Below are 14,687 nucleotides of genomic sequence, written 5' to 3'. Positions count from 1 at the left end.
AGTCATTAAGTGTCTGCCTTCAGCTTGGCTCATAATCCCAGGGTCCTGGGATCGAGCCCTTGCATCAGGCTCCCTGCTTGGCTGGAAGCCTGCTTCTCCCTCTCCCACTCCCCCTGATTGTGTTCTCATCCTCACTGTTTCTCTTTGTCAAATAAATAAACGAAATCTTCAACCCCCCCCCTCCAAAACATCATAGAGTTCTATTTTCCCTTAAAAGGAATAAATAATGGGAATACAGAAAAAAAGAGCTGGAATTTGGTCTTATAATGACAGGGAGGGATTAGAGACAAACAACACCATAGTATATTTCTTGTCCCTGTAACTCGACCCCAGGTAGGTGTGGGGCTTAAAAAGCAACACTGATCCTTCCTGTAAGGGCTTTTCCATGCATTACCTCCTCAGATCCTAAAATACACCCCGTGAAGTAGGTCAAATGGGTATTATCTCAACTGAAGAATTAAAGTTCAACTTACCCCAAACCATGAAATGAAGGTTTTCTATAGTGTTAACAACGGAGAAGACAGGAGGCTGCGGTATCAGCCTTAGCTTGAATTTCCAGTTCTACTGCTAATTATTCATGAGGCTTTGAGCATGTCACTCAACCTGTTTCCTCATATGTAAAATGAGAATAATGAGTTTTCTTGCACGTCTTCATTTCCTTCCTCTGAACATTCTGTATATTTTGCCTGAGGTCTCTAGAAGCAGAGCTTGGCCAGACCTAACGCACACCTTGTCCCAGTCTTTCTCCTGGGATTTCGGTCTCCAACTTCAAGTCTCCTCTTACCCTCCAGGGCAGGGAATACCACTCTGTCCCTTTGCGATTTGCCAATGTTCCAGCTGACAGCCACCCCAGCAAGTGCCCTTGCAGATGAGCCGGTGCACATCCGAGTGACTGGCCTGCCCCCGTTGCAGCTGGTGACCCTAACAGCATCTCTGAAGGATGAGAAGGGGAACGTGTTCCGGTCCAAGGCCTTCTACAAGACGGACGAGGTTGGTGAGCTGGACCTAATGAAGGCTCCTGCATTTGGAGGCGACTACGTGGGGGTCCACCCAATGGGTCTCTTCTGGTCTCTGAAGTGTCAGAAGGCTTTCAGGAGGCTACTTAAGCAAGATGTGATGAACAGCCCCTTCTGGGTCACTCTGAACCTCTACGACACAGTTGGTCTCCAGGATTTCAGCACAGAAGAGCCCATAGCCAGCCAGGTGGTCCAGCGCTGGTTTTCGGCTCCTGGGGTACAGCGGGTGCAGGTCCGAGAAGGTCGGGTGCGGGGAGCCCTTTTTCTGCCTCCAGGTAAGACTAATTTTTGGTGATACAGGAAATGTTGTTGATGAATATAAGAACAAAAGCAATCACATTCTTGGAGAACAAGTATTTCCCACAGTCGTTTACAACCAACATGCCATTGTGTGTGTGTGTGTGTGTGTGTGTGTGTGTGTGTGTGTGTGTGTGTGAAAGTGGAATTTATGTTCTCACCGTGTACTCCCCCTCTTAGCCACTTGAACCTCTTTCCACTCTTTCTGATTCCATTCTCTTTTCTTTTTGTTGCTTTCAGGGGAAGGTCCTTTCCCAGGAGTCATTGATTTGTTTGGGGGCCGAGGGGGTCTGGTTGAATTTCGGGCCAGTCTTCTGGCTGCGCACGGCTTTGCCGTGTTGGCCTTAGCGTATTTTGCCTATGAAGATCTGCCCAAGTTACTGCAGGAGATCGACCTGGAATATTTTGAGGAAGCCGCTAACTTGCTACTAGCTCATCCCAAGGTAATTAAGAATACTTTTCATTCTAGCTTGTAACACTATAGTCCTCCCCCCCTCCCCAAATCAGAAATGCCTGTTTTGCCTATTTTACCAATCTGTTTTGATTTGGGCATAGCACTGTTTGCCCTTAAAATGGGGATGATGATGTTGACCTTGTGGGATTGCTGGGTTGCTGATCAGCTTACTGGCACAGAGGACAGTAAATGGTGGGTGTGTTATGGTTATCCTCAATGGAAAAAAAAAAAAAAAGGCCAAGACTCCTTATGTGATTCATGCATCAGTAACTCTTCCATTTTTATCAGCTGCTGATCTCAAATGATGAATTCTCCGGCTTGACATGGTTTCAGACTTCAGTGATTGTCTCTACATGGGCAGTGCTGAAGTTAAGCCCCCCTCAAAAGTCCTGAGACTCAGACTGCGCAGAAGTTCAGTTTCAGAGCTGGGCCACAGAAGGAGAGCAGAATTATCAGCAGAATGGCTGTGGCCACACCATCTGATTAGCTGAATTAGCTCATCAGTTATTATCAGATCTAGGGGCAGAACTGAGCCCCAAGTAAGTGTGCAAAGCCCAAAGCCAGGAAAGGAATCTAGAAAGGAAGGATCATTTTAGAACTCTGTCAAGTATTGTTGTACTGTGCAAAATGTGGTCCACAGTCCAGAGGCCTTGGTAAGACCAGAGAGCTGTTTGAATGCAGACTCTCAGGACACAGCCTGGTCAGCATCTGCATTTTAACAAGATCCCCCGGTGACTCAGATACACATTCAGGTATGAGAAAGACTGAACTAGTATGTCTCATAATCCAGCTTTTTTTCTAGGAATTAAATATCAGATGAATTATAATCTAGACCTCTTGAAGAGGTCTCGAAGCACTGATGTTTGTGTTGGTAACTAAAAACAGAATAATAGGAATAAATATCACGTGGTCAGGTGCCTGGGTTGACATTCTGTTAAGTTGAAACATAATAATTCTGGTTTTTCAGTTTGAAAATGTTTGAGTATCAGCTATGTTTTATGGTTCAGCCTGTCATGATAAAACGATCATACCAGGTAACAGTTACTAAACAGCTCTCTGTTTGACTCTATGCTAAATACTCAAAAATCACTCTTACTTAAGGGGCACCTGGGTGGCTCAGTTGGTTAACTGTCTGCCTTCGGGTCAGGTCATGATCCCAGGGTCCTGGAATTGAGCCCCACATCGGGCTCCCTGCTCAGAGGGCAACCCGCTTCTCCCTTTCCCACTCCCCCTGCTGTGTTCCCTCCCTCGCTCTGTCTCTCTCTGTCAAATAAATAAGATCTTTTTTTTTTTTTTAAAGCACTCTTATTGATCACTCACAATTACTTCGTGATGTGAGTCCTGTTGACAGCCTCGTTTTTCAGATACGAAGGCACCCTCAGATTAAGTCATGTGTCAAAACTAGACAGCCCTTATGGCAGTGCCTTTGCTCCAAACTCTTTGGTTATCCTGTCTCCATGACTCATACTGCTCTCTCCCTGGAGAGCCTTGACTCTTTAGGAGACACGAGGTCTTGTCTCCTATTGAAGTATTATCAGTATCTTCACCTTCAGTGAAACTGCCGTCATTATCACCAAACATACATGTGATCTTTCTTATTTTTTTCCCCAAATATTTTATTTATTTATTTGACAGAGATCACAAGTAGGCAGAGAGGCAGGCAGAGAGACAGGGGGAAGCAGGCTCCCCGCTGAGCAGAGAGCCCGATGTGGGGCTCGATCCCAGGACCCTGAGATCATGACCTGAGGCGAAGGCAGAGGCTTAACCCACTGAGCCACCCAGGGGCCACGTGTGATTTTTCCAAGCATATTTGGCTCTCTTTAAAGGATTGTCTAGCAGGAATTAAATCCCAGATAAAATGTTTTCAAGTGAAAAAAAAAATTTTTTTTTTTCCTTTCAATTGTCACTAATTGTGACTTTAGCTGAGGAGGAAGGGCAATTGGCAGCATTCAGATTCAGTATCATCCGAAGAGATTCAGTTCCCACCTTGGCCCCTTGATACTGTTGTAACCTTAAGCAAGACTTGTAGACTTCCTGATCTCTGGGCTCTTATTGGAAAGGCAAGCTGAGACCACTGGTGTGTAAAGCACTTAGCTGAGGACCCAGCACCCAGTAAACTCTTGATGAATCCACCTTGTCATCCGTGCCCATCTGTTTTTCCCTCTCTCCCTTCCCTACATCCTCAACCAGTCCCAAAGGGCTTCAGGGGCTGTTCCCCAATCGTTCTCCTACGGCACAGCCTCTTCACCCTCCCTGCCACCCACTGTTGTGGTTTGCTCCCTCCTCGCTGCTCCCCTGTGCTGCCGCCATCGCCATCGTGATGAGGGTCTCCTCCCTCCCTCCCCAGTCTGTTCCTCTTAGGAGTGGTTCCCAAATGTAGAAACGCACTGGATTTCCTGGAAGGGATATGCTCTAGGATGAGATTCTTGGGCCCACTCAGACCTATTGAAGTAGAAACTTGAAAATGGGATCTCAGAAAGCTGTAATTAAAGCAAAAAAAAAAAAAAAATTTTTTTTTTTTTTTTTTTAGATGAACCGATGACAGGGCCTGGGCATACAACTCTAAACAAAGTAAATGTATCAGGTTGCCACGTGTTTGCCTCTGTCTGTCCAAAATGCTCTTCCTTTCCCTACTCATCTCCCAAACCCTCTGCTCCCTCAGCCTTTCACAGAATTAAGGACCCCATCCTATGACTTACTACTTTTCCTATTAGATGGGGCGCCAGGATTCAACTCTTTATAGAATTCAAGTCTTGCATTTTTACCCTTCCAGCGCTTTCATGATTAGCTCTTGGATTAATGGAGGCGCAAAACCTCTGTAGCTGTAAATTGCTATTTAAATATGAACAATACCTACATAATATTCGAAAGGACCCAGGAACCTCTTTAACTAGCTGGGGAGAAGAATTGGATTCCTAAGGTTACCTGCTTCTACAGGTGATGTTGAATGTTGCTCGTGAATTTAAACTCTTTTTGCTTTTCTGGAACATTCCCTCTGATGAAGAGTTTTTATTTCTATTGTTTCACTAAATCCGTACAACAACAATCCCGTAGGGTAGAGAATATTATCCCCACCCCCGTAAGACAATAAGGCTTCCAGAAGGCAAGGGGGCAATGTTTTCAGTCACAGAAACTGGTAAACCCCAGAGCTAGGACTACCATCCCATATATTGGATGTCTGACTGTTTCCATGACACTAGCTTACTGGCGAGCAGGGCAGCTCCTTCAAGTATGGCCTGTGATGGGTTCGCTTCATTTTGTGCCTCAGGTCCAAACGCCAGGAATTGGAGTGATCTCCGTGAGCAAAGGTGCAGAGATCGGGCTGGCCATGGCCTGCTTCCTGAAGCAGGTGGTAGCCACCATCTGCATCAATGGGACCACTGCCATCTGTGAATTTCCACTCAGGTACAAAGATCTGGTGATAGCACCCATCCCCATGTTTATGGAGCGCTTGCAGTTTGACATCTCCGGGGCTGTACGCCTCCTCCACTACAGGGGGGACCCCCGGGATAAGGTGAATCAGCGGAGCGTGCTTCCGGTTGAAAAGGCCCAGGGTTCGATCCTCTTCATTGTTGGAGAGAACGACGAATGCATGAAGAGCAGGGAGTACGCTGAGCAGGCTCTGCACCGGCTGCAGAACCACGGCAGAAACAATGGAAGGATGCTGGTGTACCCGGGGGCGGGCCATCTCATCGAGCCGCCCTACTCACCCCTGTGTTACGCTTCCCCAAACATGAAACTTTCTTCGCCCCTGCTCTGGGGAGGGGAGCCCACTGCCCATGCCGCAGCTCAGGAGCACTCCTGGGGAGAGATCCTGAAATTCTTCAGGCAACACCTTATTCAAGCCAGAAGCAAACTCTGAGCCAGGGCCCAGGTGACGATGAAGTGGGGAGACAAAAAAATAAGACTAAGGCAGGGATAGGATGGGAAGAGGAGGTTCTCCTGACTTCTCTAGGTTCACAGTTCTCCTGAATCAGTTGTTACGAAGTAGGGCAAAAATCAAGGGCTAATGGCACAAGATCAATATCTGACAAATTTGTATGGAATTTGAACTTTTTGTAAACTGAATCTTAGTTTCTATGCACCAGGGTACATTGCTGTCTCAAAACTGTGATGCCCTAGCAAATTGAATCATCTTTTGTTTCCTAGGTAGGGATACCTTGGATCCAGGGATTGCCGATCTAGATTAATTCCCTGGAACTTCCAAGTTACTTGTGGAAAAACAAGTCACTTCTGTTTAAGATTGAGTTTCTGACATTTGATATGAAAAGTTCTAATGTCAACATCACATGTAATTCTCGTTATTGATTTCCAATAGATACTCTATTTTTTTTCCTCAGAATAGCGATGTTTCTTTTTATCCATAAAATATATTCCTTTTTCTAATTTTAATCAGGAGTGGGATTGAATTTAATCATGTGATTTTATAGCATTTATTGAAATTAGTTATTGAAGTTAGTTAATAAATTTAAAGCAATTAGAATAGCCCAGGTTTGTAGCAATTAGTGTATCAGAATTAATTATTTTCATAATGCGTTCTTCCTTCATTCTGTTAATGTGGTGAATTATATTCATTAATGGACTCACGTTTCTTTTTTTGTCTGATTTTACTAGATGATTTTTCTCATATTGACTAATATGGATTTTAAAGTTTCTTTTGGAGCCAACCTGGTCATTCCTATTTTCTCAGAATTTTACCCATATTTTCTAGAACACATATTTCACTTACAATTTTGCACATATCCCCTATTATTTGCATTTTTTCTCTTTTTTTCCTCTCAACCTGACTTACCAAATATTTTTCTATTTTGTGGATCTTTTCCAAGAACAATTTTTGGTTTGTTTCTTGGTGAAGTCTTTTTTTCCTGATTCCTTGATTTCTGTTGTTTTAAAATAAATTCATTCCATATCCAATTATTTTGTGTTTATTTTTCTGGCAGTGTTCTCATTTTGTTAATTTCTAGATAGTTCCTGATTTACTACCCCCCCACCTTTAAACCCAAGAATAACTTTACCAGAGTACAAGGTATCAGCTAAGGGGAAGGGGTCAGGAAATTTGCAGTTGAGGATTAGACTGTTACCACCTGAACCCACGGATCAAACTTAACATCTCTTAAAATGGTCATTTTTACATAATCTGCTTCATGACAAGATGTATGGTGGAGTGCCTAGCACTACTTAGATTACTTCAAACAACGCTACTAAACTTGAACCTAATCAAACCTTTAGATCAAACTTCTTATTGATATAGTGCCTAGAGACCAGTTAAACCATCTTAACGAAGAGACAAACAAATTCAGGTTGTGGGTCATTGTATAATCTGGTCTCACCATAAGTTAATTAGCAATTGACTTGGTTTTTTTCAGAAGCTGGTTTCAAGAAAAAGTTGGGGATTTTTCCTTTGTGCAATCCCCCCCCCTTTTTTTCTTTTGGCATTGGAGTGAACTATGGAACTATCAAGCATTAAAAAAAGACTTAAGAGACATAATCAACCAAATGCTGTTTGTGGGTTTGGTTTGAGCAAAATAACTGTAAAAAAAACATTTTGGGGATAATTAGAAAAATCTGAATATGGACTGAATATTAAAAGATACTATGAAATTGCTATTATCTTGTTAGCTGTCAAAATGGTATTGTGGTTATGTAAAAAGTCACTTTTAGATAAAGATGTAGTAAAGATACCAACATATTTAAAGGTGAAGGGTTGTGATATCTGGGAATTGTTCAAAAATACTATAGAAATATGGCAAAATGTGAATAATTATTACTTCTAGATTGTGGCTATAATGAAGTTTGTTACAATATTTTTTATGAGTGGTTGTAATTTTTCATATAAAAAGCTAAAAAATAAAAGATACAATCAATATATTTACCTTTCTTACCCCAAAGGCAAGAATTTTGGCAGGTATTGAATCTTTTTCTCCATGGCAGCTCCATTAATTTCAGATTACTGATTCGTTTCACAATAAATACATATTTAATATACACCTATGCTTCAACATGTCCTTCCTACTTATAGTTCCTTACAGCCTGTCTTTTAAATTCTTGGCTTTATCTTTCATTTGGTCATTTCCTAAAGGACAAACTCAAGTAATTATTTTAAAAGATTCCTATTCACCTGAATCTTAACAAATTAAAAAATGTCTCTATTTTGTTCGCTTTGCAATAATGAATTTTATACTTGAAGAATTTGATGTTAATAGACTTTGACTTTTTTATTTTGGCATCCACTGTTGTCAGTGAGTCTTCTTACTTCATCGGATTTTTTTCTCCTTTGGTTCAGATTTTCCCAATTCTATTTTTTTTTTAATTCTGTATCTGAAAATTTTTTACAATTTTCTCGTTCCTAGTGTTCTGAAATTTCTTCAAGATATAAGTAGGGGTGGGTGGGTTTATCATTACTATGTTAATTCATTTTACTTGGTACTGTATAGTCCATTCCAAATTCAAGACATGGTTGTCTTCCACTTTATTTACTTATTTTTTTCAAGATTTCATTTATTTATTTGAGAGAGAGAGAAATAGATCATGAGTGGGAGGAAGGGCAGAGTGAGAAGAAGCAGGCTCCCCCCTGAGTAGGGAACCCTATGTAGGGCTCTATACCAGGACCCTGAGATCATTACCTGAGCCAAAGGCAGGGGCTTAAAAAACTGAGCCACCTAGGCGACCTGACTTCAGCTTTAGATATTTGCTTCTATTACTCTTATGATCATTTTAATCTTTACGTTTTTTCTACTCTCTCCTTCTGGAACTCCAATTAGGAGAATTTTGGAGTTTCTGGATATAACTTCCATGAGTATTAAATTTTTCTCATATATATATATTTTTGTCCCTCTGCCTGCTGTCCCGAGCTCCCTGTATTCTTTGAGAACGTTACAGTTGAATTGTTCACCTCACTAATTTGTGCTTCAGCCGTGTCCAAATTGCTATCTAGTTCATCTCTTGGGTGTTATTTTGATGATCATTATTTTTAATTTTCCCAGTCTGCAATTGGGTTTGATTCCTTAAAGCCTGTTCTCATTTTTCCCCTCAGCTTTACTGAGTTATAATTGACAAATAACACTGAATAAATTTTAAGGTGTACAACTTGATGATGTGATATACATATATTATGAAATGATTACACACGTAGGTTAATTAACACATCCATCCATCACCTTACATACTTACCAAATTGTGTGTGTGTGTGTGTGTGTGTGTGTGGTGAGAGCATCTATTCTCACAGGAAATTTCAGGTATACAATGCAGTGTTAGTAACTATGGTCACCATGCTGTGCATTATCTTGTTTTCATTTTACAGATAGATCAGTAGAACATCCTTTCTTATTCCCGGTTTTACCCGTGGCCTTCATGAACACACCCACAGTCGGTACAGGATACCGTCATTATATTTATTTATTTATTTTTTGTCATTATATTTAAAAAGCAGTATAAATCATTGGGATTAAGAAAACCCACTCATCCTAGCACTACATAGATATTACTTTCTAGGGATCTGATTTCAGCAAAATGAAACCTATCTCCTTCATGGTCTTCTATCAAGGCTTTCCTAGCATCTCAGCTTCCATTTCCATTATTTAGTTTCCCCCTGTTATTTGGTTAGAAAAATCTGACTAAAATTGGTTTAAACAATGGGCTAATTATTGTCTCTTCTACAAAGAAACCCAAAGGAAGGATGGCTTTGGTTTATTGACCAGTTCAGCAGCGTCATGATGAACCAAATTCCTTCTATCTTTCTGCTCTGCCATCCTTACCACGTTAACTTATTCTCTTAGGCTAGCCCCCCCCCCCCCTATTGTTCTAAGATGTTGATCAACTGTCCCAGTATCTCATGAAGAAGATCTCCCTTAGATTTCCCCATGTGTCAGTGGTCAAAACTGGATCACATGTTCCTGCCTAAAGCAACCACAAGCCAGGGGAGGGAGACCACCATGACAGCTTAGATGGTCAAGACTTGACCTTATATGCCCAACATCACTGAAGAACATGCCCACTTGGCAGATGGTGAACAAAAATGAAATTCATTATTGGCAAGGTCTACTGACTCTCCAGTCAGCACAGTTTGTCCCAGGTGTGTTTCCTATTCCCTCTACTATGTTTGCAAGAAATGGAAATTGTGAGTTGGGGGAGGTGCTTTTATGGTTTCTGAAGCATTCTGAATGTTTTCTTGAACGTGTGGACCAAGATTGCTCTTGATTTGACTCGTCCAGGTATTTTGATTCTCTAAGCTACACTGTCCTTTCTTGTGTCTTTTGGCATACTGCAGATGTCCCTCTGGTTCAAATAAATATGTAAGACACTACATACCTTCTGATTTACATGTAATTAGGAGTCCCAATATTTTCACTCTATAGTATTCTCTTTCTAGGATGTTTAGGCAGTCTACCTCAAAGGCAAAGATTTATGTGCCTTTGAATATGTGTAATTTGTAATACAGGACATGATACAGGACATGGCAGTGCCTCAGTCTCTGGGTTTCTTTATCCCTAAGGCTTGCCACTCTACCGTTTCGTTATTATACAATGACCAAACATTTTTATCTCATTTTTTAAAAAAAGGTTTTATTTATCTATTTGACAGATGGAGATCACAAGTAGGCAGAGAGGCAGGCAGAGAGAGGAGGAAGCAGGCTCCCTGCTGAGCAGAGAGCCCGATGCGAGGCTCAATCCCAGAACCCTGGGATCATGACCTGAGCAGAAGGCAGAGGCTTAAACCCACTGAGCCACCCAGGTGCCCCCATCTTATCTTTTTTTAATGTGCTCTTTGTGGATTACAGTTGCTTTTCGCAGAAAGTTACATTGGTTTCAAAACTCTGCGGCAAGTATTCTCAGTAGCCTAAAGTTCTTCCTTTCTTTTCTAATAGTACCCAAGCGTGTCCTTGTGCGTCAGTGATTCTAGACTTATTCCAGCCCTCACAGGTGAGTGCTAAGTGGTGTAGACCAATCACAGTGTTTGTTTTTTTTCCCTTCATCCAGTGAGTAGTGTAGACACAGACTTGTGACATAATTTTTGCCAATAGGATGTCAGAGACATCTGAAGAGAATGAAGATTGCCTGAAAGAGACATTCTGGAAATTTGGGGGCAATTTTTCTTATCTTAAAAAGCAAAGAAACACAACTCTTCCCTTTGGATGTTGCTTTATCTTAATGCTGAGGATATGCTGAGGCCAGCCTGAGGACAAAACCAACACACACAGTCTAAGCCAAATGAGTTGCAGAGAAATGGAACTGAGGTTCTAATTATGTGGTATCATGGAAGTTCGACCTTGGATTTCTTGTTATTGGATTAAATAAATTTCCTCCTTTGTTAAATCCATTTACATTGGAATTTTCTGTTCTTTGCTGCTGAAGACTATCATCCTCATGGACACTTCCCTCATCACAGCAGCCCACCCTCTTTTGGATTTGGCCTGAGGCAGTATAGAAGGACAAATTGCACAACCCAATTTTTTTTTTTTTTAAAGAAAGGTGGGCAAGGTGGACTAAAAATTAAAAACCATCTTGAATTTCACGAGACAATTAATTGAATCCTCACAATCTTTATGGCATGCTTTCCTCACTAATGCCCTCACTTTAATCATAGAAAGCTATGAGGCTGGGAGTTTGGCTTTCATTGCGATTGAGCAAGTCACCAGATAAGATTCTGTGCTGGATTTTTAGCAATCTCAGCCCTATGACTGAAGATGAGGATCTTCTTCAGAGAGCCCAGAAAAACTTTCAGATCATTGACAAGGCACATACATTAGGAATTTAAATCCCTAAGTTCAAAATTTTCTCCCTACTTTGTCCAGGGACATTAGGAACAGCTAGCTGCTCTCATTATATTCATTAGTTTGCCAAAATGTTTAGAGATCATATACAATGCCACTCAGCCCCTTGCTTCTTATTAGTGATTGTGTATTTAGTAGTGATATTTTGTATGTCCCTATTGCCAGATTGTGCCATGGGCTATTAGTGTTCTCTTTACTACTTGAAATAGAGTCATTAGCATCTTTGAATCTAATCAGAATAAAGAACCAATTCCAGAAACCCCAAAACCCATGCAGAAAACTCATCCTTAAAATTCTGTTTCTTTAGAATGTTCTCACGAGCAAAATCTGTATTAGGGTTCTTCAGAGAAAGAGAACCAACATAATGTATATAAAGACACTTATTACAAGGAATTGGCTCATGCAATTATGGAGGCTGAGAAGTCCCAGGATCTGTAATCAACAAATCAAACAAACAAGAGAGCTGATGGTATACTTCTAACCTGAGTCTAAAAGGCCTGAGCACCATGAGAGCCCACAATAGTGTAAGTTCTAGTCTGAAAGCTAACAGGCTTGAGATCCAAAAAGACCTGATGTTTCAGTATGAATCTGAAAGCAGGAAAAGAACAATGTCTTAGCTCACAGAGTCAAGGGAGAGGAGTTCCCTCTCACTTCAGGGAAGATCAGCCTTTTTGTTCCATTCAGCTTTTAGTTGATTTGATGAGGGCCACCCATCCTAGAGAGGGCAATCGTCTTTACTCAGTCTACTGATTAGAAGGTTCATGTCATCCAAAAAATTTCCCTCATAGACATATCCAGAATAATGTTTGACCAAATGTCTGGGCACCCTGTAGTTCAGTCAAGTTGGTACATAAAATTAACTATCACCACATAGGTAGTCTCTAAATTATTTCCATTTTGTAGATAAGTATGCTAAGCTTTGGAGAGGTTAACTTACCCAAGGTCACAGAAGTAGAGATGCCTTTACCATACAGAAGAATTCACTGTCTTCCTTCAAATTCATGTAGCTATTATTGACAACTAGTTTTGACACTTGACAACAGAAGCTACACAAGTTTCTGTTGCTAGGGATTAAGTAATTCAATCCTTTCTTACCTTCCTTATCTGTTATAGCTTACCTTTCTTATCTTTCTTATCTGTTATAGCTTCCACTATAATTGAGGTCAGATGTGGTAAGGGTCCTCATAATTCTTCAGTTTGATTAGCTCAACACATAATAGTAAAAGACAGACTTTCTCCTGGTCCATAGACACAAGGCCTAGAACACTGGACTGAGATTACTACACATACAGTAAGAAAGAGCAGACCAAGCAGAGGTGTGTTCTGGCCTCGGGAAGAAAGGTTCAGTGAATGTTGTCCAGCATTGCCCTGAATGAAAAAAACTGGGACAAAGAGGAAAACCCATTAACAGAAAAAAAATCTAGTTTAGTCGATTATAAAAAACCATTCTGGCCATCAGAGTAGAGCTATGTGCAAAGTAAGTACATCTCTTTTTTTAAAGAGACTGTCTTTAAGAAAAAGAGCTTCACATTCACCTCATTCTTTGCTCTGCACATAGGTTTACTGGGTTTCATGGGAAGCCCCTAGACCTTTTATAGATGCTGATACACATAGGATACTGAAATGCACAAGCCCGACTGAGGACAGAGGCACCAGTCTTGAGCAGTACAAAGGCTGCTTTCCCAGGCAGAGTCATTTTTTTTTTAAAGATTTTATTTATTTATTTGACAGACAGAGATCACAAGTAGGCAGAGAGGCAGGCAGAGAGAGAGAGAGGAAGGGAAGCAGGCTTCCTGCTGAGCAGAGAGCCCAAGGCGGGGCTCGATCCCAGGACCCTGAGACCATGACCTGAGTGGAAGGCAGAGGCTTAACCCACTGAGCCACTCAGGCGCCCAGAGTCATTTCTAATTTTAGAATTGTGTGTGCGGTTAAGGGCTCCACAGGGGCAACGGGCTAGAGAATAGAGTATCAATATGTCAATTGATTCCGGGATATCCATGAATGTATCCATGACTGATCCAGCCATCTGGATCAAGAACTAGATGCGAGCAAGGGGCTTGGTGCTCACTACGAGGCTGCCGTGGCGGTTCCGGGGATGGCAGGGAATGGCAGACTGGTTCTGGTACACATCTTGAATTCGGCAGGACAGGTTGCAGAATTACTGCAACCCTACTCCTTAGAACAAACTGGGGAAATCCGGTATTGCATGTCCAAGATACACAGCGCCCTTGAGAGAGTAGTTGCATAAAACACAGAAATGAAGCCAATATTTTGAAACAAAAAGGCTACTCCTGCCTCTTGTGCTCTCTAAATCACCCCATTTTACCTACTCCCTCTGGGAGTGTGGTTTCATGCCCGTTTGCATTCTCTGAGTCAGAGGAGCAACATACAGCCCTTCTATCATGGCTTGATAGGGAGCTCTTTAGAATTTGCCAGGAGAGGCACCCACACGTTCATGAGTGCTTTTCCTCATCCTTATCATTCCCTTATCTAAATAGACTTATTGTTTAACTACCTACAGGCTCCATTCAAATTCTCTTTACTTCCAAATGAGTCATTGTCTCCTTTAGCCAAATTAGGAGGATGTTTGGAATCCATCTATTTGACAAACTTTAGTTATTTGCTCTATAAAGCTGTTCAGGTCAACAGGCTTCCTTAGCCTTTCTTTTGCTCTTCCCCTCCTCCCTCTCACAGGGGGTCAGACTTCACAGGCTCCTCTGGGCTGTCCTTAAAAAGAGGAAATGCTTATTACAGGATTCATTCTGAGGCTATCGTGACCACTCATCCTAGTTAGCCGGAGGGCTTTGTCTTTGTAGAAGGCCCAGTGTGGAGGAGTCCCTAGCTCTAAGAAATGAAACTCAAGTGGCAGGCTTGAAAGATCAACTTGAGGTCTGTGAAGTGACTTGGGGGCTAATTAGAGGCAATGCTAAGGTTGCCATGGCATAATGGAAAGAATCCGATTAGCTCACTGGTCCCAGGGATGTGAGCCCAGAGATGTCCCTTATTTCCAAGTGTCACAGTGTGGTGTCCTCCAGAGCTTGACTCAGTTATGTACCAATACTCCCAAGCCCAAGACTAGGAAACTAGAGTCTGTGGCTAGAGCTCTTGTAACACTTGAAAAGGCCTTCTAGATGGAAACCAGAATGGAAAG

The 14,687-nt window shown here is 41.7% G+C and overlaps 1 protein-coding gene across 5 annotated transcripts in view; it reads left to right on the top strand.

Moving 5' to 3' along the window:
- BAAT (bile acid-CoA:amino acid N-acyltransferase) overlaps positions 1–11,082 on the top strand; it is a 31,285-nt gene extending 20,203 nt beyond the window's left edge. For 2 of the 5 annotated variants that reach the window (XM_082696783.1, XM_082696782.1), the window contains exons 2-4: positions 792–1,291; positions 1,554–1,756; positions 5,036–7,754. In XM_082696783.1, the coding sequence (XP_082552909.1) occupies positions 829–1,291; positions 1,554–1,756; positions 5,036–5,629 (1,260 nt within the window). In that variant the 5' untranslated portion in view covers positions 792–828 and the 3' untranslated portion in view covers positions 5,630–7,754. Of the gene's footprint in view, positions 1–791; positions 1,292–1,553; positions 1,757–5,035; positions 7,755–10,630; positions 10,686–10,786 lie in introns of those variants that run through there. The other 3 variants (XM_082696785.1, XM_082696786.1, XM_082696784.1) reach the window with 3 other exon arrangements.
- The last annotated feature ends 3,605 nt before the right edge of the window (positions 11,083–14,687 follow it).

The sequence above is a fragment of the Mustela nivalis genome (assembly GCF_964662115.1).
Source record: "Mustela nivalis genome assembly, chromosome: 13".
NCBI lineage: Eukaryota > Metazoa > Chordata > Mammalia > Carnivora > Mustelidae > Mustela > Mustela nivalis.
The sequence above is the reverse complement of the archived record's forward strand: the minus strand, read 5'-3'. Positions and strand labels throughout refer to the sequence as shown.